Genomic DNA, 26,088 nt, shown 5'->3' on the forward strand with positions numbered 1-26,088 from the left:
CCTAATCAAAAGGAACCTGCACGTAGGAGACAGGCTCAGGGCTCACCTGAGTCACATCCCTGGGAACCACACACCCTGGAATTCCTTCTCCCCTTGGCCTCTGGACACTGGAGGACATGTACACACTGACTGCTGGCTGTGGGCACAGTGGCTTGAACTGAGTCATTTCTAGTTGTGTCCTTTGGCAAGTTAACACTAACAAATGTACCTACTTCTTGGGCCAATGTGTCCCATGAGAGCAGGCACTCCAGGTTGCTGGGACTGCTTGTGCAAGGCTTGGATCACAGGGCAGGCTTGTGTTCTCTGTGGGAGCTGTTGGCGGAGAGGTGGGTGGGAGTGTGGGGCGCAGCCTCTGGTCTAGAGCTGGCAGAGCTCAGCCTTTGCCCTTTGCTCTGCCCAGGGATAGACCGCAAGGCCACAAACAGGAGCCTGGGAGTACTGGGAGGCAGGGCAAGTCTGCTCCACTGTAACACAGCTTCTGGCAGAGCTTCTGACACTAACCGGGCCTTTGACAAATACCTAATGAGCAGGGACTCTGCAAGCAAGTCTCACTCCAAAGCCAGGAGTCCAGACTCCTCCCACACTGGCCACCAGGGAGACCCCAGGACCTGCTGCGACAGCCTCCTTCCAGACCCACCTCCTGACTCTTCTTCGCCCAGTGGGCCCAGATGTGTCATGCGGTGAGAGTTATCTGCAGCTCACCAACCAACCACCAAGGCTAAATCCAGCAGCAGGCTACGACCTCAGGGAGTTTTGTGATGTTCAAATTTAAAACTAAGTCCGGTAATGGGGAAATCCTGCCTCTGGGTCCAGTCACCACCGAGGCTAGACAGCATTTCTACATCTCTCCAGCACAGACACAGAGTGCAGGAAAGTCAGCTGGCTGCAGAAGTCAGGCTGAGACTTGCCAAGGTACCTTTGCCAATTCCAAGGGAATAAGGGGCAGTTAAGACACACAGGAACACAAAGGTCTGGAGGAGGGTGGTACCCTGTGGACAGGGAGGGGACTGTCAGAGGTGAAGCAGCTGGTCTTGCTTCAAGCACCAGGATCAAAATGATGGCACCTGTGGAACTGAAGCTCCCAGAGGCTGGCAAGTCGATACTTGCTATGGCTCTGTGACCATACATCATGGGTTGCCTGCTCCAACCTTGCCTTTTTGGAAACCTGCACTCGCCATCTCCTACCAAGGGTTTTTCCTAGAGGATCTAGACAGGTCATCATAAATTGCAGAGCATCAATTCAACAGGCCCTTTCAGGACTTAACTAGATCTTCTCATGAGGTAAGAGGTGGACTGTCTGCTCTTTTGCTGCCTGTTGGTGGGTCTAACCCACTCTTATACTGAAACAAGCGGGGACCCCTCTCACCAGGTCCTTTGAGGAACTGCCAAGGGCATGGTCTTTGATAAGGGTCATCATCACTTTATAGAACCTGAGGCACTGGAGACTTCAAATGAGCAGCCTTAAGACCACGCGTGAAGTTGAAGCTACAAAATGCCCATAAACCACCTACTCCTGCTTCTGAGAAAAAAATCCGGCAGGAAACACCTGTACAAATGGGTATTGCATAATCGTTTGCTTTCAGTGCTAACTTTTCTGAAACTTCCTCAAAATAAAACCACAAGGTATGTGTGGTTTGGGGGTGAGGCAGGGCAGGAGGGGGAGGTAAAGTGACACCAAGAACACTGTTGAGCAGAGTAGGGAAGCTGGGAAAACCAAGAGCTAAGCAATCCTGCTTTGCTGTTTTCCCCAGTTCCAGGGGTGAGGGAGCCCCTCTGGGGAGCCAGGGGAGGCTAAATCCACTCAGTTTTTTGTCAACAGGCCACCAGACTCCTAGGGAATCATAATTTCTACAACCAGCTGCAAGCTGCCTCAAACTTTCTTTGAGCCAAGGTTGGCAGCCATGAGATGAAGCACAGAAAGCTAATTATCTCATCACATATTGGAGTAAAACCACCCACTCTACAGAGGCTGCGGAGAGCAACTCTTTGGGGGTCTAAACAGGATGAACAGCCCCATCTGTGTTCATCCCACCAGACACATGTCTGAGCAGCACAGTGAGGTCGATACACTAAAGAAAGTAGCCTATAGGTCATCTCAATTCCTAAAATCCTGCCCCCTTTCCTTCCCCATCACAGGGAAACGGAGGCATCCTGGGGAGAACTCATCTGGGGAAGACGAATACTGGGCAGTGCACTTCCAGAGATGGCCACGGGAAATAACCTGCCCGCTAATGGTTAAGCCAAGCAAGTTCTTTGAATTTTAGACAGGGACTAAAATTTAGGGTGTTAAGTGGAAGCTGCGCAGGCCTGTTCAGTCTTCCTCTCGAACAGACCTTTTGGTCCCTGGGGCCGGGTGGGGAAAAAAGCAGAAACAGGCAGGAAGGAAGCTCAGAATAAGCAACCTACTTCAAAACTGAACTGGTTGCCTGCTGTAAACAGCAGCACATGGGAAGGCTGAGGGTATGGACCTGGGCGCAAATCCTGGCCCTGTCTTGCAGTAAGATGAGGCACATGGGAGCACAGCAGACACATGTAATCTCACTTCCTGGATCAAAGGTGATTCCAACTAATGAAAACATGGTCTCCTGGTGTGCCACCTGCTGAGAAGGGTTAGCTTCTGTGCACCGAGTTGCTCATGTCTAGGTAGGTTGGGGAGCCGACAGAAGCACTCACTCAGCTCCATCCCACCCCGACCCCCGACCCCCGACCCCGACCAGCAGAGGCTGCTGCAGGCAACTGCTAAAGGTCCAGAGCTTGGGACGGGGTTAGCATTTAGCCCAGGATTTAACTAATACCATGTAGACATTTCCTTGGTTTTACTGTTTTTCTGATGGAAATATCCTCGAGAACAGCTGTCGAGAAGTGGAGCTGGGATTTGGTCACAAAGCCATGTTCTTAGTCACTCTACTACCATTATGGAATCAGGACGCTGTTTCAAACGCCAAGCACATTGAAATTACTAAGACATTTGAACTGTATTTTGTTTTTAAGTCTGGTCCTTAATGACCTCACAAAGATCTTGGTGGGCAAGTTTAATCTCCACCCCCAAAAGAACCCTGCTATTTGTCAGTGGATGCACTGGCAACTCATTAACACAGGAGCTGAAGCCTCATCTTACAAACTGGGCTCCAGTTTAGTGAGCCAGGGCGACAGCCACCCATCCTTAAGCCCATGGCACTGAAACCAGGGCTAATTTTGCCGTGTGGGTAAGGAGGCAATTTACCAGGAAACAAAGCTGTTCTAAGGGAAGCTCTACTAAGAGATCCCCGACTGTAGGAAGCAGAGACTTAGGAAAACATGTTGAAGGCTTCAGGAGACAACAGTGAGTTAATAGGAACGACCTGTTCCACCTCCATGCTTTCCCAGACAGATGCCACAACAGCATCCTAGCCTGAGATTCAACACTTTTCTTGAAGGAATTAAGCCTGTTTTGTTCAGGGGAGAGACAGAAAGGGACAGGAGAGCATTCCTTAAACCATTAAAAAAAGAGAAAATACGTGCATGCATATACTAGACTTTTTATACTGGGTAGAAAAATAAATCTCTTTGGTAAGTCTGTGACCCCCACAATATTTTTGTTAAAGAAGGAGTAGGTAGCCCAACTGGTGTTTCTTAGTTGTTGAGCCTTGACCCATGAACCAAGCGGTCACCTGTTCCGATTCCCAGTCAGACCACATGCCTGGGCTGCGGGCTCGACCCCCGGTAGGGGGCGTGCAGGAGGCAGCCGGTCAGTGTTGGTATTTCTCATCAATGTTTCTTATCCCTCTCCTTTCCTCTCTCTAAAAGTCAGTAAAAACGTATTTTTAAAGTTATGTATAGGAGCCTAACGCCCTTTATTATTTTTAATCCTCACCTGAGGATATTTTTCCCACTGCTTTTCAGAGAGTGGGAGAGACAGAGAAACATCAATGTGAGAGACACAGACTGACTGGTTGCCTCCTGCTCACAGGCCAACCAGGGCAGGGACTGGCCCGCAACCAAGGTACGTGCCCTTGGCCAGAAATGCACCCAGGACCCTTCAGCATGAGGGCTAATGCTCTAACCACTGGGCCAAACCCGCAGGGCAGAGCCTTATGCCCTTTAAAAGCCTCCTTTGGAGGGCTGATTCTCTCGGAGCTGAGATGGGGTGTGGATGAGGGCAGCGCGGCTGTGCACATTTCCTGTGAACACGTTAAAGGGCCCATGAGATTCTACTGCAGAAGTCGTCTCCTTCTAATTTCAGTTGGTAGATTAGCAACAAATCAGTTTCCCTGAGCACACATTTGTAGAGTACAGAAGAGGCAGAGGACTTTGCTGAGACAAGAACTATCCCCAGCCTGTGTGACTTTTATGTGGGAGGAGCTCATGTGTATGTGCTCTGCCTGGGAGGGCTTCCGACCTTAAAATCATACTTTAGCAGCCTGCAGATGGCATGTAGATAATAAGTTGGGGTCTCCAGCCTCGGCTCAAACGACGCACAGTGGTCTCAGAAACATCATGAATGATGGTGTCCTTATGAGGACCTGAGCCTCTGCCAACCTAACCTTCATTTGCATTCCACCTACCCCCAAACCACCCACCAGTTTCCCCAGACATAATCATGAAAACACCTTAGAAAGAAATGAATTAGTGTGTGAAAGGCATGGATGGATTTTATTTATTACCCTATATCTACATTTTAATTTGAGGTAAAATATAAGCAACACATAAAAATGCCTATTTCTGCTACCATGTAATATAATTCTCCATTATGAATATTGTGATAAAGCTAATGAACACTCTATGCCATCACATACTCTAGCTTTTCATATAGCTGGTATTTTACAACTCTTACTGTCTGTGAAATCTCAACACATGTAAGATTCTCCTACAAATGGCGCAGAATATCAGCGGGTGCATAATTAGCTTATGACCCCTCACTCCCCACACTGGAGCCTCAATGTTACAAGTAGAATTATAAAATAATGAAGGCAATGAAAACCCCTTGGGATTATTGATCCAAGCTGGAACAGTGTTCCAAAGAAATCCACACCACAATAGGTTACACGACAGTGAGGCTTTAGTGTCATTTAGCTTGCCCAAACACTCATACCTGATCTTAAACTCTGGTACACCATGCATTTTATTGGGTGAAAAGTAAATGTGGAAGAGGTTCTCTGTATTCCATCTACAAGTCACACGCTGAGACACCTCTCACTGGCTATTAGGTAATCCAGATGGTCGTTTTTTTCAATTATGATAAAAAAGTATGAACCATGATAGATAGCTTAGGAAAAGGTTTAGTCAAATATACAGATACTAACTGTTCACTCAGTCATTAAGGAGAGCCGTGAACAAAAGGATCATTTAAGTGATTTTTCAAATAGAAAAATTAAAGAACTAAACTATCGTAGGTGTTTTCTTCACTGCAGAAGCTGAGATGTTCCAGTAGGAGATATCTTCACTTGACTGGAAAATAAACACCGTAGCTGAAGGCTCTGCTGAATCCGTAAAAAACCTGGAAGATTCATCCCTGTCATGTTCCCTGTCGTTTCCCAGCACTGCTGTAAAATCCTTATAATACACTCCACAGTAAGCCAGCCATTCCAAATCTACAGTCACTCTGCTCTTTAATTCAATTCACAGAACTGCTGAAAAAGTAGACATTTCTATCTAAAAGTAGAAAAAAAGGTTTGTATAGAAGGTATTTCTGTTATACAAGTATATTACACAGCTGGGGCAGTAACAGGTCCGAAAGGCTCTTCTCACCCACTGACACTTTAAGCTAAAATAGGAGAAAAAACAAACAAGAAAACAGGTTAATCTGACTACAGGAATTTAACATTCACAAATACCATAACTTAGCACTCAGATCCATGTACTGTCAGTATATGTGTGGCAAACCTCATGACAAAAAAGTCTCCATAAAAAAATGCACTGTCAGGTGCAGATGAGGACTGTCACGCTGTGTTCTGTGACTATCACTGAGAGACATTCAACAGCTCAGGCTCAGTGAGGGTCAACAGATATGAGAACCGAGTGTTGCTGATTCCTGGTCTAGGGCTGCCCCTCTTGCTACTAACTGGTTAAGTTTAAGAAGTCTGGAGTAATAGGATCAGGCCTGTAACTTAACTATGCAAGATGCACAACAATCCGTGCAGCTCAGCCGGACTCTGCGAATACTGTCATCATGATTAGGTGGAAAGTCAGTGTAGAGATACTGACTCAGTGAATTTCAATGTGAGGACAAGATTAAGCCTGTGAATTAAAATAAAATATTTTCCTTTTAAGGCTAAAGTGCATTTATACCTTTGACTGACAGACATATATTGATCCAAGGAGAAATCTCTGCTTGAACTTTCTTTCTAGCTAAAAACAATCCAGTATGGCTTACTGGACCTACACACCCTGAAGGTGGGGCCACCATTTATGGCTGAAGCAGGGAAATCACTTTAGCTTATAAATATGAAGGTGGGTTCAGACGGACACTACATGGCATCCCAGACACAGAAGTTGAGTTACCCTAGGGAGGGAAGAGTCTACCACGTAGGGTCTGGTTCTTGCTTGATCTGAGAGCTTCCATCAGTCTCCTTTATTTCTATCAAGAAAACAAAAGGGAACTGTTTAATTGCACTAGTAATGCAAATCTCTGCTCAATTATAAATCCACTCATACCAAACTATTTACTAACATGATTTAACAGGAATAATAAGATACTAAAATGATTACATTTTAGAGATAACAATGTTTCTCTAGCTATAGTTCTAAATTTTGCTACTTATGATTTCAAAGGAACAAACACCTTAATTACAAATGTAGGTAAAGGACCCGCACTATCCAGGTTGTGCAGCAGTCATTCTATGGTTTCAGAATTCATTAAGAGTCATTTGGGGGAAATAGAGCAAAAGAGCTCATGAATCATCTCTGAACACAATGTTTCTGGGCATAAACTACAAATTCAATTCATCCAGAAACAAAAAGAACAAAACCACCACAGTTCTAGTTTAAAAGCTGTAAAAACACAATTAATCCTTTGTCCTAATAAAAGTCTTAAGGAACTTCAGTTTTTGACAATCAGACTACCCTTTTTACCTTCTGTTGCAGGAACCTCCAACTGGCTTGGCTCAGCTGATTCTGAAAAGAAACACATGTCCATTGTCCAAAAATTGCTTTCAATTATTTGAAGCAACCAGAGGGAGAGAAAGCTCTCCAGAGAGTGTACACAAAATCACAAGTCCAGGATGAAACAACAGCCACGGACTTCTGGGATTAAACAACCAATTACTCAACTAGACTTTTAAAAATCTACCTTTATGAAATTTAGCTTACATAACCGAAGTCTTATATAACAATCTTAGTTAACATAGCTCTAACATGAAAGTAAGAAGTCCCTTTTTTGTCTCCCTGCCCTTTCTTCTGTGAGTTCCCTCTTAATAAAAAGCCTTTCATTACTTTCAATGAATCACGGAAGCAGGCCTAAACACTTGTTTCGAAGGAACTTTTAAGATCACAATACATGCATTTCCACCCAACACAATTTGGCTTACAACTACCATTATAAACAAATGGCATGAAGAATAAAATTTAAAAAATGACCTCTTGCTGAAAAATTGTATTCTATGCCACTGATCTTAGGGTTCCTAACCTGGGACAGTGGGATCAAATGGCATGTTGTCCACAGTTCTCAATTAGGATCTACAGATTGAGCTTATATAGGCTTTCAAACACAGTAGGCAAAGAAACAAAGTCTAAGTGTACGAATATGAGTTTGTGTGTCACATAACAGACTCTTTAATGTTAGACAAATGTAAGCATGTTAGGCCACACAGTTTTATCTGATCCATTTTACTGAAAAAGTAGGAATATTTCTATGTTTTACCCTTCTTAATTTACCTTGTATCACTGGGCCTTCTGACTCACTCTGATCAACCAACTCTGAAAACAAAGCAAAATCATTTAAGAATTTGAAAAGCATTTTTACATACATTCTCTATTTTGATGCTCCAATTTTGTTAAAACAGGCACTATTTTCCTTATGACAAGAAGGGAACAAACATTAAGAGTTCTGGTGTGTCCCATCAAATAACTAATTCATAGTAATTACCACAAAATTCTATTATCAACCCACACAAGGATGAGAGCAAAATTGAACATTTTAACATAAAGTAAAAAAGCAGAAAAGATTAAAGCACAATGTTCTTTGAAACTAAAAATTACAGAAGATAGGGGAATTGGGATTAATAAAAAAAATGTAAAAGAAGAATAGTTATCATGGAATTTCTTTCAATAACAAAGTTCCCTTGTATGACTAAAGCTGAATGTCACAAAGATGATTTAAAATCTATGAAGCAAGATATCCCTCTCTTTCATACTGACATTACCAGATACTAACATACTTGGCCATGACAGAGCGTATACTAAAAAACAGGTCTATCAAAAAAACCTCTCATGAATTGGGGGTACAAGCAAATGAATGAACTTTATGATAAATCAAAACTCAAAACTTGGGAGGCAGAAGAGATGTAACTAAATCCACGATCCTGAAGAGTGAAAGCCAGAGCACAGGGTCAACAGTGTGAAGCAGGACGGAATGGCAGGGGAGAGGTGTAATGACAGCACATTGCTCAGGTCAGGGGGGCAAATCAACAACTCACAAGACTCTGTCACTCAATGGTCACTTACAACTTCTGAACATGAAACTGAAGAGGCTTACACTCTCCCAATGAATAAACTATAGAATTGAATACAGATGGAATTTTAAAAATTGGAATACTACTACTAATTGGAAAAAAGACTGAAATGCCAACAGTATTAGAAAAGGATCATTCTCACAAAATTTTTAATAAAGTTAACAGAATATAAAATGTATGAGCACAATTAAGTTTTGCTAAAAATGCTATTTAAAATGATATGAACAGCCCAGCCAGTGTGGCTCAGCAGTTGAGCGTCGACCTAGGATCCAGGAGATCGTGGTCCATTCCGGGTCAGGGCACATGCCCGGGTTTCGGGCTCAATCCCCAGTAGGGGGCATGCAGGAGGCAGCCGATCAATGACTCTCTCATCACTGATGTTTTTCTCTCTCTCTCTCTTTCCCTTACTCTCTCTGAAATCAATAAAGATATATTTTTAAAAATAAATTAAATTATATGAACACCAGAGAAATAACTTATAAATGTTCATGCAACAGTATTTGAGAGCCCAATGTTTACCAGACACTATGCTTCCTATTAATAAAAGCAAGCTAAATCACATTTAAAAGACCTACTCATTCCAGCACAGTAATTACATAACAATAAATAAAAGTAAGAGCAGTAGTAATAAAAATAACAAATACAGATTTTATTTACTGAGGACATACTATAAGGCCAGGCACTGTTCTAGGTCAGGGGTCAACAAACTTCTTCATAAAGAGCCAATTAGTAAATATTTTAGACTTTCCAGGTCACATAGTCTTTGTTGTACATTCTGTCAACTATGCCATAAACAAACTGGCCTGGAAGTAATTTAATAAAATTTTATTTACAAACATGGGCAGGAGCATGCTGACCTGTTTTAGATGCTTGACATACAATGAGTCACTTAAAATGTTCTACAACTCGCAAAATGGGTACTAATATTATTACCATTCTATGAATGAGTAAACTGAGATTTTTAAAAGTTAAGCAACTTGCTCAATATTACATCTAGAAAGTGCCTAGGTACTTTAACACTGAGGGCTAAACTAACAATGACTTTGTGTGGTTACTGCTATAGGTATAGTAAAATTTTACATTCTTGTGAACTAAGTACATGGGCACACAGCCACACCCTCTCATATTCCAAAAAAGAAAAAAAGATTTCATGAAATACTCACGGTTATTAATCACGAGTCCTGGAAATGGTCTAACAAAAGAAAGAAATTATATAAGTTTAATTTTACTCTATAAGAATTTACAGGTATATTCAATTTATACAACTAATTTTTAAACCACATCACTTATGTGCTAGAATGAGAAATGTTATCCACTACTTTTTAATCTTATATACTTATTAATCAATTGATATATATAGATGAATAGCTAATATGGGACATTAGAAAATATTACACTAAAGATGGCAGACAAAACAAAAAATAGGAACAAAGAAAAATAGAGTAATTTTAGTGAAATGCTCTAATGGAAGAAGATGTTTTCCCATACCCCTGGGAATGGCATGGAAAATAAGCATTGGTTAAGTAGGACAAAAATAAGGGAATTGTAGGGAAGGGATATTGGGAAAAGATGAATAGATGAGAAAAAGCCTTGGGAGGGTAATGCATTCAGCTATTTCTGAGTATAATTCCTAAGCCATCTATACTAGAGACCGTGGGAACTTGACAGTGAACTGATTGGGGTAGATTTAGTGACAGCCAAGTTTTTGTGAGTTGCAAGAGATGAGTGAAGACACCTTGGGACTTTTAAGTGGGTGGATGGAAAGAGGATATTTGTTGCACACTTACTGTGATTAGCACATACTGATAATGTAATTCTCACAATGCTGTTAGAGGGAAGGGATAATCCTCATTCCTACTTTGTGGACAAGGTGCTGATGCTCCCAAAGGGAACAACCACAACCCGCATTGTACAGACAAGAAAACAGAAGCAACTTGGCTGACTTGGGACTGAATCCCTGAAATGCCTAAGACAGAAACAGCCAAATTTTTCTGTAAAGGCCAGAGAGTAAATATTTTAGGCTTTGTAGACCACACTGTCTCTATTCCAAAGATTCAATTTTACCACTAACATGAAAGCAGCCATGGACAATATGCAAACAAACAGATGTAACTATGTTTGAATGAGATTTTACAAAAACAGGAGGCAAGTTGGATCTGGTCCACAGGCCAATGTTTGCCTTGCCTTAAACATCAGAGAATTACGAGAGTCTGCTCAGGAAAGAAAGAATCTAACAGTATACTAAGCAAAGTATTTTATTTATTACATGGTAAACTTGATTCTATTACTACATATGACTACATTTTAGAAGATTACTTAGCCTCATGATCTGCAGATTCATTCTTTTTTAAAAATCCTCACCTGAGGATATTTTTTCCATTGCTTTTCAGAGAGAGTGGAAGGGAGAAAGAGAGAAAGAGTGGAAGAGGGGGCGGGGAGAGAAACATCAATGTGTGGGAGACACATCGGACTGGTTGCCTTCTCCACACGCCCCTACCGGGGCCAGGGATCTAGCCTGCAACTGAGGTACCTGCCCTTGGCTGGAATCAAACCCAGGACCCTTCAGTCCGCAGGCCAACTCTCTAACCACTGAGCCAAACTGGCCAGGGCTGCAGATTCATTCTTATGAGCATGCAGGGAACTCTCACTTACCTAATGACTGTGAATTTAATGAACTCAGCTGAATCTAGAATTCTCCTCATGGAGCTAATTTCCAGGTAACTGGGGGCTTTGAATGACACTCCAGGAGGCATGCCATCAACCACTACACAGCCAGGGTTAATTGTGATTTTTCTGTAGGGAACTTTCACAGGGAAACCCATACCAATAGCTTCACCTATAGTGAGACAAACAGCATAAAAGTATAGATTAACCTATCACCTTAGGGAATGTTTAAAAAGCACATGACCAACATTTATTTTAAAGACTGTCTCTACTGTTAACTAAGGTCTTTGTACACGTCCAACAACCTTACTTATATATAAATGTTAATTTTATTCACTTTGATATTGACCATTATCAATAATATAATACATTTAATGTTTTCTTACTAAACAACTTCAGCAAAACCAAAATATTTATTTTATAACTTTATTTCCTTTTATATAAGATTACAACTATCTGAGCATAATCTACTGTTGTTTCTTACTGAAACAAAATTTCCTTGCTTACTGCAAGCTGTACTATGCAAATGAAAAACTTACCAAATTTACGACTGAAGAGGTCGTTAACTTGCTCTCTTAACTGTCTAGCTTTTTCAACTTTTGAAAGTCTTTCATTATCATCATCTAAAAAAAGTTAAGAGAAAACTCATAATAACTTAATAATGCAATTTTAATTACAAGTAAATTTTTAGGTTCTTGATGTTTTTGGAATATTTAAGTATTTTAAACTAATCAAGGTTAAAGTGATGTAACCAAATGATTTAACAAAAAAACCAAAATGAAAATGCTACAACTTTATCCGTTATCAAGAACTTTACCTGCTGCTTTATATAGGGTTTTTTTATATATATATTTTTTTATTGATTTCAGAGAGAGAGGAAGGGAGAGGGAGACAGATGATGATGAGAGAGTCATTGATGGGCTGCCTCCTGCACGCCCTCTGCTGGGGGTCAAGCCCGAGGCCCAGGCACGTGCCCTGACTGGGAATCAAACTGGGATCTCCTGGATCATGGGCTGATGCTCAACTGCTGAGCCACACCAGCTGGGTATACAGGTTTTTTAAACTCTCATCCAAAGATATTTTTCCATTGATTTTTAGAGAGTGGGAGGGGGTTGGGGGGGCACATCAATGAGGGAAGAGACACACTGATTGGTTACCTCCTTCATGCGCCCCAACCAGGGCCAGGGATTAAATCTGCAACCCTTTGGTGTGTGAGCCCTAAACACTGAGAACACTGGCCAGGGCTATACAGATTTTTGCGGTTTTTTAAAAAAAATACATCTTTACTGATTTCAGAGAGAGGAAGGGAGAGGGAGAGATAGATAGGAACATCAATGATGAGAGAGTCATTGATCGGCTGCCTCCTGCATGTCTCCCACTGGGGATTGACCTTGCAACCCGGGCATGTGCCTTGACTGCGAATTGGACCTCTATCTCCTGGATCCTTGGTCGATGCTCAACTGCTGAGCCATGCCAGGCTGGGCTATACAGATTTTTTAAAAACAAGACACTAGGTATCTAGGTGGTCACCAGGTTTAAGCTCATGCCAAGTCCACTGAAGTGCCTAGAGACATTTAGCAATGAACACGTGGTGACGTATTTGGTTAATTTCTGCAGGGGGTGGGAAGGAGAACCCAACGATGTGCCTTACACTTAACAACCCCAGTAACTCATATCCTGAAAGTGAAAAAACTGAAGAGGAAACCATCCCACAAAATATGAAAAAGGCAGAGAAATCATACCTGGAATTGTCACCTGAATGATGTTAAGATCTTCAACACCAGATGCAGTAGTATTAACATTAGGGGATGAATTTATTTTTCCTTAAAACAGAAACTTAAAATTACAACAAATACAAAATAATTAAATGTTCTCTAATAAATTCAGACTACACAAAATAGTATTTTAACCCAACTACTATTCAAGGTTTGTTCCTTTTCATGGAATGTTTTGTCATTTCCCTACATTAAGCTTCCTGAAAGGCTTTTCACTCTTTCCTCTTCCCTGTTATGCTTAGTATATCAACATACAGATTCTCAATTATTAAAGAACTAAAAATCATAAACTAGTCAAACCCTAATTTTGCGGGGTTTTCTTTCCTTTTTTTCTTTCTTTTATTATTTTTTCTACAACACCAGTTTTGAATGAACTTTCTTAGTTTCAGCTCAATAGCTGGTCTTTCTTCCCCCCCCCCCTTTAAATCCTTGCCTGAGGACACTTTTCCCATTGCTTTTTTCAGAGAGGGAGAGACAGGCACATTGATTGGTTGCCTTTGCACACACCCTAAGCGGGGCCCCAGGTGGAGCCTGCAATCGAGGTATGTGACCTTGGCTGAAATCAAACCCAGGACCCTCAGCCCGCAGGCCGACACTCTAGCCACTGAGCCAAACTGGCTAGGGCTCAATAGCTGGTCTTTAAACAATTTTTTTAACCACTGCTGCAAAATAAATTTTTAATCACACATTTTCTGTAAGCAAGAACTTACTTGGAGGGCTCTTAGAGGAGGAGGTGCTCTCCTTAATTGCTGTCTCAAACATTTCAGGCCTAAAAACAAGAAAAGAGGAAAAACATGTATGCTAATTATCCAATAGTAAAACATTAAAAATTAAACAAAATATTTTAAAACCAAGAATTCTCTGTAAATATACACTAGGTTCTTAGTAATGGAAGAACAGAAAAAGCAAGGTTTACAAAAAGACTAATTATAATTGTGATCATAACATCCACCCAGCCCTATCTAATTTAAATAGTTGCTTCTTCCTATGATTTCAAGATATCCTAGAAAGATTCAGTGTTAGACTTGAAAATGGAAGCAGGAAGTGCCCTGTATACAGGTACCATGGAAACAAAAGACAAGTTTGTGAAACCTTGAGCAAAAGAGTCTTTCTTCTTAGGAAGCACAGCAGAGGCCATACCTCCACAGACCTGGATGCAAGTACAAAAAGTGACCCCATTATGCTTGGCAATGTCAGCTTTGATTATTTGACAGCATCTCTGGGTGACTCAAAAGTAAGCGTTAATAAACAAAACCTAAAATTCATTTAAATTAATTGAAAATAATGCTTGAGCATTGATATGTATTTTCTAATTCTAACTATTCCCATCTGTGTCAATTATGTTGACTTAATTCATAGTTCCCCAAGCAAACAGGAAATTTAAAATATTATGTAAGCTGGAGAAATAAAAGGGTTTTATAAACTGAACAACTGCTTAAATTCCAGCAGCATCAACCATTAAAAATACAACTGTGGGTAGATTTAACAAAATAAAGTTGTTATCCCTCTGATTAGCTAAAGCCCTCCTTCCCTCTTTTAACCAATTATGAAAAATTTCAAACATATATGGAAGTATAGCTTAAAGAGCTTTTTTGACACTAGGGCTAAGACGACCCTATCACAAAGGTGAATTCCATGAACCCACCTCCCAGTGTCAAACAGTATCAACTCATGGCCAATCTCATTTCACCTCATTTCCTTACTTTTTAATAATGAACTTAATTTTCGCTTTGTTTCTGAGTATCTTCTCCAGCCTTGGAATGCCAAAAGTAGACGGTCGTCGAAATGGCACACCCTCAGGTAAGCCTTCCACGTAAAAGTCTTCTGGGAAAGACTCGAACAGTGCAAACGGCACTTTCACAGCTTGTTTAAGGCCAAGAGCTTCACCTACAAAACACACATACATTTTTCACATTCATAGCTTTAAAAAATACACCACAAAAACATCTTTTTAAAAAAATGCATTTTAAATTGCATTTTGCGGTAATTAAAATTAATTTCTAAAAATTTCTTGATGCTCAGATAAGTGGGAGAAATGATCAAATTCATTCCTGCAAAACCCACACACTTCCAATAATAGCATAATTTAAATGCTGAACTAATTTTACTCTGCTCACATTCTTCTGTTTTTAAAAAGCTGCCTTATATATTTTAATAATGAGGTTTCAAAATAAACTTACCACACTTTTCATTGAAAAGATTTTCAACTTTTTGTTTTAGGTCTGTGATTTTGGCATTCCACGCCTCTGCACATAAAAAAAATGACAGTTAATTTGTTAATAATATTTACGAATATACTTCCATGGTGAGGGATTTATTTTATTGTACATATTTAAGTACAAAATAAGAAAATAAAGTAGATGGGTTTTTAACACAGTCATGGCTTGACAACTATAATCCTGACACATTATTTAACTGTTTTATATTACTAATATGTTGGCTACAAATAAATGATATACACTAAAGCAAATAAAAAACAAATAAAGCCCCCAAACCTCCCAAAAGACAATTATAGTATCTACTATGTGCCAGGTATAGTCCTACCCTGTAAATGCTTCAGTTTTTATAATCCTCATAATAACCCTATGAAGCAGGAAGTAATGTTATCCCTATTTACAAATAAGGAAACTGAGGCACAGAAAAGTTCAGCAGTTTGTCCAAGGTTAAGAATTATACAGTACTGGCGCCAGATGTGAACTCGAACAGTCTGGCTATAGTCTGTGGCTTTAAGTGCTAATATATGCTACTTACAAAAATTTTTAAAAAACCAATCCTAGTAAAATAAAGTACTTTTATGAATTCCTTTCATTTAAAACGAATTAAGAAAAACAAAATGCATATTTACCAAACGAAAACTCTCTCCCTCGAGGCTTAAAGGGAACATTAGAACCATTAGTCTGAGTAGGGGTTCGAACAGCTGAGGTCTGAGGGTTGTTGTTATTAGGGCCTAAAGAAGAATTAAAAAACAACAACATAATCAAGACACATATTTAATCATGCTTCCTGAAGCCCAGCCTGTACTGGAAAACAAAGTTAGGTTCAAATAGTATATAAGCCCCCTGCAATGAAAATGGGCACTGCTGCTAGTTCCACAGACTTCCATCCATTTTTCTACTTCCTTCCCTTCAATTAGGCATTCTCCCCGCAAACAGAATTAGCTTCCTGGCTCATCTAAGGTACATTCAATTCACTTACTGCTTCATCATGCCCTCTTGGAGCCATATAATTTTTGGTTAACTATGGTTGCTTATATCTTTTCCTTTCAACCCTTGAACACAAGCACAACTTCAGTTACAATTATATTATCTCCATTTTGAAGCTTTCCTTTGGATTCTCTAGCTGACCTTGACATATCCATTCTTTGAATTCTTAGTACAACTTAGAAACAATCAGTTGTTTTCCATTAAATAAAAATGAATGTTAGTTTCCGTTATCCTTATAAACCCCAGGCCATAACTTGTCTATATGTAGGGTCATCTAATGCTTAAACAATAAGCTTATCTTAATGTGAAACCAACAATTAAAAAAATAAACAAAAGAGTAAAAATTATGGAAAAGTAAAAGAAATTATGTTTCTTTCAGATTTCTCAGGAAAATAACCAACATTCTAAAGATATACCCTGAAACTTGAATTTCTCAATTTGCAGAAATGTTTGTTTAGACTCCAGGCTTTCATCCGAATTACCATTCTACTGAGTTTTCTACTTCCTATGGCTATCTTCACATAAAGACTTTCGCTTAATGAACAATTTCTGCAGCAATACTACTAACAGCTTAAAGCACATACTAGTCACTGTACCAAGCATATTATATGTAGAAACTAATTCAGTTTTCACAGGCATCCCCACTTTACCTATGGAGAAACTGAGCCATGGTGGTTATATGGTCAATTACATGACTGGTAAGTGGTGGAGTTGGGATACCAACCTTCAGAGTCTAGCTCCTCAGCCTTCACCACCACATTATCTCCCTGACACACTTATAAGACTTTCATGAATCATTTTCTAGATCTAAACAATGAACAGCAAATACACTGCACACATATAGCACTCCTATCTTCCTTAGTTAGCCTGGATTGGATATGGACTCAGGATCTGTAAGAGTATTAGAAGTGTCTGATGGGAATACGGAATGAAGATGAAATATATCTGTCATTCCCGATCAGATGCCAAGATTCAACATTCTCATCTTAAAGTATCTCAAAACTCCTGAATAAAAACCACAGCTTCCTTAGACGGTATAGTAACAAAAGCAAAATATTTCTGGACCACCTGGCTCTAGCAACCTGGTTTACCTGGCAGATATAATACAGAGGAAATCAGTACATTCTCTGAACCATGATTCTGAACAGGCTACTATGGTAATCTAACATCTCTGCTTAAAATCAATGCTCTTGAAGCAACTCTTAGTAACAAGAGAACAACACAGGAAGAAATTCATGATCAGTTGACAGAACTGAGTTGCATGAAATATCTAGTTCATATTCTAAATCAATAAGCTGACCTTTGGTTTATACTTATGTGAAATAACACTATAAATGCACGCGAATAACTAAACTAAAGAGAATGACAATACCAAGTACTGTGAGAATGTGTAGCAACTAGAATTCCCACATTCCTAGCAGGAGTGTAAAATAATAAGACCACTTTGGTAAACTGTTGGGCAGTTTCTTATAAAGATAAAAACCCAGCAATTTTACTCCTACACATCTAGTCAAGAGGAGAGCATATGCCACATTAGTACACAAATATTCACAGCATCTTTATTAGATAAAGACTAAAAATAAACCCAAATATCCACCGATAAATGTATAGACAAAATGTGGGGAATCTGCACAATGGAATAATACTTGACAAGAAAAAGGAAATGCTGCAATAAGCAACAAGTATAATAAATTTACAAACATGCTGAGCAAAAGAAGCCAACCATAAACAAACATACAAACAAAAAAAATCCCACAGCAACATTCCATTTATATGAAATTCTAGAACAGGCAAAAGTATTCTATGGTGAAAACATATGGATCATTGATTGCCTGTGAACTTAAGTGCAAGGGACTGACTGCTGAGGAGCATGGGGGGAACAATTTAGGGTGACGGAGATGTTTTATATGTTGACTTAAGTGACATAACAAACATTTTTCAAAACTCAAACTATACAATTAAAATGGGTACATTTTAAATTATACCCAATGAATTTGATTTTTAAAGTAAGAAAAAAATTCCACTTATATGCATGATGTAGAAATTAAAACAAAATTATTAGTAAGGTGCAAACAAAATACCTCCTTCTTATCACTAAACTGACAAAAAGTTCCTGGACACAGACACAACTATCCACTACTTAAATCACTTTAAAGTACAAATAACTATTTTATAGTATTTTAACCTATATAAATTAAATTGAGTGCATTTATAGCAATAGAAAGCTACCATGGGACAAGGACTTTATTACCTAGCACGAGTAAGCAAAATAAAGCTATTAACCCTTTTCTTTTGAATCAGACACCAAAAATACAGAGCAAAGTGTAAATGTGCGAAGTGAGGACTTAACACTAAGATGGTATTTGTTTCCATTTACAAACACAATGACTGGTATAATAAATAGGTTTGTTACCCAGAGTATTTGCTACCTAAACAAGTAAAGCTAAGGAGCAAGGGGGAAACATTTCAGGGTGATGTCCTATATGTTATATCTGCTGTTCCATAAGAAATCGTTTTAATTAATACATTTATTTGTATTTTTTTCTAATCCTCACCCAAGGATATGTTTTTAAAAAAATTGATTTTAGAGGGAGAGGAAGGGAGAAAGAGAGAATCATCGATCTGTTGCCTCCTGCAAGTATCCTGACCAGGGATCAAACCTGCAACCTTCTGGTGTAGAGGACAACACTCCAACCAACTGAACCACCCAGCCAGGACCATTTATTTGTATTTAAATATTCAATTTTAAAATAACAACAACAACAACAACAAATGTAGAATTAAAAACATATGTCCACACAAAAATTTGTATATAAATGTTCACAGTAGTGTTATTTATAATAGCCAAAACGTGGAAACAACCCAAATGAATGGATAAACAAAATGTGGTATATCCACATAATGGAACAGTATTCATCAATAAAAGTAATAGATATCCATTAGGATATTCTCTAAAAAACAAAAAAATAACAAATGGTGGTGAGGATGTGGAAATTTAAACCCTTGGGGCACTGCTGATGGGAATGTAAATGATGCCACTGCTGTGGAAAATGATGGCAGTTCCTCAAAAATTTAAACCTAGAATAACCATATGACCCAGCAATTCTACTTTTGGACACATAACCAAAAGAACTAAAAGGAGGGCGCTGGCCAGTCTGGCTTGGTTGGGCACCATCCCGTGCACCAAGAGGTTGCTGGTTTGATTTCCAGTCAGGGCACAGCCTGGGTTCTGGGCTGGATCCCTGGTAGGGGTTGTGCAGGAGGCAGCCATCGATGTTTCTCTCTCTCAATTTTTTTTTAATCTTAAAAAAAAAAACTAAGAGGAGGGATTTGAACAGCTATTTGTACATCTAAGTTCATAGCAGCACTGTTTCCAAGAGCCAGTGAGAGGGGAAAATGGATGGGGAGTTACTGTTTAACGGGAAGAGTTTCAGTAGGGAAGGTGAAAAAGAAGTGGAGGTGGGAGGTGGGTATGTGAATGTACTAATGCCACTGCACTATACACTTAAAAATGGTTAAAAATGGTAATTTTGATGTCATATATATTTAACCACAATTTTTTTTTTAAAGTGGGAGGAAAAAAGGAGTGGAGTACTGGTACATGCTACAAAATAGACAAACCTGGAAAATATTATGCTAAATGAAAGAAGCCAGTCGCAGAGAACCACATATCATGATTCCATTTATAGGAAATGTCCAGAACAGACATAACCATAGAGACAAACAAGCAGATCAGTGGTGGGAGATGGGGAGCAACTGTGAATTGGTATGAGGTTTATTTCCTATGTAATAAAAATGTTCTAGAATTATATAGTACTGATGGTTGCACAACTTTATGAATATACTAAAAAGTACTCAATTGTACATTTTTAAATGGTGAATTTTACATGCAAATTATATATATGAATTTTAAAACAGCAGGAGTTGAGTACTATTCTTATTCCCATTTTACAGATACACTAACTAAAACTGAGATTTTAATAATGTGCCTAACTGGTGCAGTCAAAATTCAAATCCAAACACACTGGCCTCAGAACCTGTGCTTTATTTTACTTTAAATTCTTTTTTTTTCCCCACCCGAGACACAAGCAAAAATCTGCTAGGGGATTCTAGAAAGGCGTCTTGCCTTCCCTAACTGTATGGGTCCAGGCAGGGCTGACGCTGCATTTCCTCTGTCTACAAACATAACCAGTGAACTGGAAAATCAACAGAACATGCCACAGAGCAGCCTTACCTTCCACAGTGACCTCGATCTCAGGAACTTTTGAATTGCTGCCAGGGCTCCGTGGTCTTTTCGGGGACTGCAAGGCTGTCAAGCAAGCACACAATTACTTTTGCATATCGTAAAAAACAGAAGGTGATGCTTTATAAGAGCAGAGTATTAAAATTCATACAGTTTGGCTCATGTCAAAGAAACCTGAAGAATTAAAGTGGTAGTGTAATCCTCCATATGAGTCTCAACAAAGCTGTGGAAACACGGAGGATTGCAAACATGAAATTTTTAATGAATGTTTGTAAAAACAAAAGGTCCATTAAAGAAAATACCTTAAAAATATTGGCCAATGATTCAGTATGATTTAGGTAACGTTGAAAAATAATGTTTTAATGCACTTAAGTATAAGAAAGAGTATATACAATCCCTTACCTTTAGTGTTTATTTTACTAGCCATTCCAGGAGGCAAGTAGGAAATAACTAGTTCCGGTCTAGAGAAAACAAGCAGCATTACAATAACCAGTACAATATTGGTTTTCACAGCTACAGGATCATTCTATAATGCAATAACGTCTATCTTTCTGGACCTAAAAAACTCACTTTTCCTTCCCACATCTATCCGCTGAATGATTTTAGGATGAGTAAATAAGTTCTTTCATGAAAATGAAAATTAGCGCCAGTTTCTTGAGCTACTGAAATTCTGGAGACATGTAAATAGGGAACTTAATCACTGAAATTCAGTTGCCCGTAAGTTTAACCAGGAATAAGAGAGAAAATAAAAATCAGCATTTTCATTCTCCATGCAAGTACTTAGGCATACTGAGAGATAGTATCTCTAACCAACTTGGCCAGCATCACCTCAGGCAGGCGTTACTATTTTCCTTGTACTACAAAGAAAAATTAAGTACTGGCGAAGGCGGTGGACAATGCCAGGACTGCAGCTCAGAGCTACGCTTTTCCATCATGGATGTTAAAGTTTTAGCTGTCATGTGTAGCTAGAAAATAATTTAAATAGAAATATAGCTTTATTGTAATTCCAGAAATGACTACATTGGCAAATAGAACTTACTTTTTAACAACAAACTTGATTTTATTACTGCCACGAACAATCCTTTCAAGTCGTGGAATTCCAAACCAGGTAGGGCTTCGAAAGGGAATTCCTTCTGGCAAGCCTTCTACATAAAGGAACTCAGGATTTGATTCAAACACAGGGTATGGTACTTTTACTGCCTCTGTGAGTCCAAGAGCTTGAGCTGAAATGGTAAAAATATATATATAAAGTCAAGTTTTATAATCTTTTATTTCTGTCTGATAGCATTCTTTTATTTATTATCTTTTCATTGAGGTGTAATTGGCATATAACATTATTAGTTTCAAGTGTATAATATAACGACACAGTATTTGTACATATTTCAAATGATCACCACAATTTATCCAGTTAACATGTGGACATTCTCAAATATGTTATGCAAAAGTTCCCTATGATCTATTAATATCCATTTAATATGAAGGCATTTTGCTTAGCATACTGTGCAAAACTGAAGAACAAGCCTAAAAATTAAGTACTTTTAAGATAAACATTTTAACACTTCAAATCAAAAGGACAGTTATATTAATAGTCAAAATTATCTCTGCTCTTGGCAGAATGAACTATAGCCATTCCACACTGAAATGGCATGTACCTAGCCTTTGTGTGTCACCTAGATGAAAGTCTGCTGTTTAAAAAGTAAGTTGTATATAATGTACCTAAGCAGAACTCAAGTTAGAGATCGAGGCAGAGTAATTAAGATTCCTGATCTAGGACACAAATGTCAATACCAGGTATTAAAATGACAGATGGGACTGCCCAGGGAATACTGCTATCGCTCCCACTCCTTACTTCCTTCTCCATGACAGACACACCCAATCAACTGAAACACTCTTGCTGAGCCTCCTCAGAATCCTTCTCAAGACAGCACTCCCGGAAACGGCTGTCAACAAATCTAAGTTGAAACAAATGGTGAAACCTATTGGCCATTCGGTGTTAGCCAGATTAGAAGTACAGACAGTGGAACTAAGATTTAGCCCAACTCCTCCCTTGCTCTCCCATTCTGACATATGAGAAAACTGAATCCAAGAGAAATAAAGTAACTTGTTTGGTTTAAGTAGCTAATTTAGTAGCAGAAATAAACTAAAACCCAGTTTCTGGGACCATCCTTCTTTAGGTTCTGAACTGCTATAATTCATTCAGAACACTGCCTTTAATTTGTTTTTAAATTAAGATGTATTTAAAGGAGTTTAACTTACCAAATTTCAAATTAAAAATCTCTTCCACTTGCTTCCGTAGCTTGGTAATTCGGACATTCCAATCTTCTTTGACTAGAAAGCAAAAATAAACCTAATTAACAATGCTCCTTATTGGTTGGTTCTGACACAAAATCAGATTGCATGCTGTTCCTTCCAGTGATACTCTTTTTTAAAAATTGAGATGTGATTGACATATAACATTGTATTAGTTTTAGGTATACCATCTAGGGATGCTCTTAATTCAATTTTGTTTAAGACCAAAAACATTGGGTATTAAGGAAAAGAACAATTTCCTGCCCTTGTCAAATATCAGAAGAACTGAGGGAGACAGAATTCAAGTTTCAACTCACATGTAAATAAAAAACTTGTTTGTAGAGTGCTCTAAGTGAGTGGGTTGGTTTTTTTAATCCTCACCCAAGTATATGTGTTTAATAATTTTAGAAAGGGAGGGAGGAAGGGAGGAAGGGAGGAAGGGAGGAAGGGAGGGAGGGAGGGAGGGAGGGAGGGAGGGAGGGAGGGAGGGAGGGAGGGAGGGAGGAAGGAAGGAAGGAAGGAAGGAAGGAAGGAAGGAGGGAGGAAGGAAGGAAGGGGAGCTAGTGAAATAGAGAGAAACAGAAACATTGATGTGAGAGAGAAAGGGAGAGGGGAAAAGAAACATTAATCGGTTGCCTCCCATACCCACCCCGACCAGGGATTGAACCCACAACCTAAGCATGTGCCCTGACTGGAAATCAAACTCGCAACCTTTTGGTGTATGGGACGATGGTCCAACCAACTGAGCCACCTGGCCAGGGCTAAATGAGTGGTTTTCAAACACTGCTCCTTGGAGTCACATCAGTGAATCCTTTGGGGACTGGGAAGGCCAGTTGTGTAAGGCTCCAGGCCTCCTACACTAGGTTCAACCAACAGCTTCACTTGAAATTGCTTTCCATACAGGCATTCCTTGTTTTAGTGAACAAGTATGTGCCTAGAAATCCACATAAAGCAAAACTTCACTAATCACAGCAAGAAATAAATGGTAAAGAAATGGAAATAAGTAGCAGAAATAAATGTCAAAGAGATTATTAGAGAGTTGTCACTCAACACTACTCACATCTACAACCTGGTTTATTTCCTTACCCCTTATTTATAAGACAACCATCCCTTTTAAATGTAACGTAAAAATAAAGAAAAAAAATAAGCCATTATAAAATATGTGTAGGATGTCACTTACTGGGACAGATAATCAGGGCTTTTTTATAAAGCTGAGGATGAAGAAGACAGACTTTGGGGACAATGGGTAAGGAAAAGGCAGTGAACAGGGAGCAGGAGCTAGAGGGCAAAGGGCAGAGAGCGAGAGAATCACACTAAGTGCGAAGTCATTGTTTGCTGACCACAGCAGTGGGAGATGTTGGAGAAGTTCTGAAAATATTGCCGGCCTCAGAAAGTATTTTAACATTTTTTTACTTTTACTGAAAAAGAACTTTTTAAGTGTTAGTGTAAAAGTACTTGAGAAGTTTTACTTTAAAAGAAAAGCTAGCATTTCAAGTATTTAACACAGTAGCTCAATCATTCAGCCAGAATAACTCTGGGATAAACCAAAGCTGAATTATCACTATGAAGGTACCGAATCTCTCCTTCTCCAAGGTTAGCTCCTTCTGTTAAGTTTTTGTGCAGTCACCCGTTCTGCCTCACCTTACGTTTCCGTCTCTGGTACTTGCTACTCTAACACAAAACATCTCTGAGCTGCTCTTCACCAAAGCCAAGTAACACCTTCCCATTTGAACCCATTCAAAGCTCAATTACCTGGCTAGTTCAACAACTTTCTCACAGTTGACAAGTTATCTTTTATCAAATTGAGGGAAAGTGGATCCATAATGATTTAGGCATAAACTGTTACCTAATCCCAGGTCATGCCAAGAATTAAAGACACTGCTGATGGCAATAGCGACTAACAAAATTCTTCTGTTGTGGAAAGACTAACATCTGGTTCTCTGGCAGACCAAGTTAACGTTTTGTTGGCATGAAGAATGATAACCTTTCATTCTTTCCAAAATCTATGACTAACAGGAGGCCCAATATTGTTAATGACTCAGAGAATCAAGACTCTTCTGATAATAGGCCTTAAATTATCTATGCTAGCAGACAGCAGATCAAGAACTGCAGAAAATGGTATTACTCAATCCTTGGAGTAACATGTATGGTGCTTGTATATCCTTTCAATGGTGCATGCTTAATATTCTGTTTGCAGTCAATATTAAGCAGTGATCACATTCATCTCAACCTTGAATTTGAGGTATCTTGAGAAATGAAAGTTCATACAAAGTTCATACATAGACTTCCATCATATTCTGGCTAACCCAAATGAAAGCTCTACCTTTGGGAATATTTTCCTTTTTATCACTTCCCTTAGCCAAGTCTGTGTCATCTCCAATTTTCAATCCATCACCAATACTTTGTTTCTTTGCCTAAATCAAAAATGTGCTGAGAAGGTTGCTGTGCTGATTTTGATGCTCAACCTGATTGTTAAACATTGATTATATCGTCTCCTCTTCAGGATTCCTGGCACAGGGTAATTGTCTCCCCAGTTCAATATTTCTCAACCACTTTTCATGCCAATCTATTTGGCATACTGGCTGACCTTTATCAGTTACCCCAGGAACCCTAAGAATTGAAAGATGAGTATTTAGTACACACAACCGCATCTTGTATAACAGTTCATCTTAGTATTTACAAGACTGGTTAACTGCACAAATTCAGAAATAACCATTGGTTCTTGGCAATAAAAGTCCCTAAGGTTGTAAAAGATCTTCAAGTTGTGGTAACTTTTCTGACATGCAGTGGTAAAGAAAAAGATGGGAAAGAAATAAAAGCAGACTTATAGGTCAAATAAAGAAAATGAAACCATCCATACAACTGAGATTGAGACTTCATAGTTCTTCCTATTGGGCAGTGATGTCAATGCAGCTGCTGGAATTACAGTATTTGTCATCTAAAAAACAGGGTCTGGCCCTGGCTGGTGTGGATCAGTTGGTTGGAGAGTCATCCAGAGCACCAAAAGGTGGTGGTTTGATCCCCAGTTGGGGCATATACAGGAGGCAATTGGTCAATGTCTGTCTCTCACATCAAATGGGGGTCGGGGGAGGGGGAGATGAAAAAAACAGGGTCTGTGTAAATAAAGATTAAGGTCTAAATCTGCACGGTCTGAAACATTAGCCACTTCTGGCAACTGAGTGCTGGAAATATGGCTAGTTGAATTGAGATAATAATATAAATTACACACAGGCATTTCAAAAAGAATATAAACATATGAAATGAAA

General features: G+C 39.2%; 1 protein-coding gene across 10 annotated transcripts in view; it reads right to left on the bottom strand.

Moving 5' to 3' along the window:
- Nucleotides 1–4,609: 4,609 nt before the first annotated feature.
- The window catches only part of GTF2I (general transcription factor IIi), a 102,057-nt gene continuing 80,578 nt past the window's right edge, over nt 4,610–26,088 (bottom strand). For all 10 annotated transcript variants that reach the window (XM_081132073.1, XM_081132076.1, XM_081132079.1 and 7 more), the window contains 16 exons: nt 22,790–22,861; nt 21,573–21,756; nt 20,936–20,994; nt 20,525–20,599; nt 15,933–16,034; nt 15,268–15,333; nt 14,791–14,974; nt 13,798–13,856; nt 13,055–13,135; nt 11,852–11,935; nt 11,301–11,484; nt 9,812–9,840; nt 7,852–7,893; nt 7,051–7,092; nt 6,481–6,556; nt 4,610–5,743 (listed from right to left, as the gene is read on the bottom strand). In XM_081132073.1, coding sequence (XP_080988199.1) covers nt 6,498–6,556; nt 7,051–7,092; nt 7,852–7,893; nt 9,812–9,840; nt 11,301–11,484; nt 11,852–11,935; nt 13,055–13,135; nt 13,798–13,856; nt 14,791–14,974; nt 15,268–15,333; nt 15,933–16,034; nt 20,525–20,599; nt 20,936–20,994; nt 21,573–21,756; nt 22,790–22,861 — 1,322 coding nt within the window. In that variant the 3' untranslated portion in view covers nt 4,610–5,743; nt 6,481–6,497. The remainder of the gene's footprint in view (nt 5,744–6,480; nt 6,557–7,050; nt 7,093–7,851; nt 7,894–9,811; nt 9,841–11,300; nt 11,485–11,851; nt 11,936–13,054; nt 13,136–13,797; nt 13,857–14,790; nt 14,975–15,267; nt 15,334–15,932; nt 16,035–20,524; nt 20,600–20,935; nt 20,995–21,572; nt 21,757–22,789; nt 22,862–26,088) is intronic.

Source organism: Miniopterus schreibersii (assembly GCF_964146895.1).
Source record: "Miniopterus schreibersii genome assembly, chromosome: 3".
Classification (NCBI taxonomy): Eukaryota; Metazoa; Chordata; class Mammalia; order Chiroptera; family Miniopteridae; genus Miniopterus; species Miniopterus schreibersii.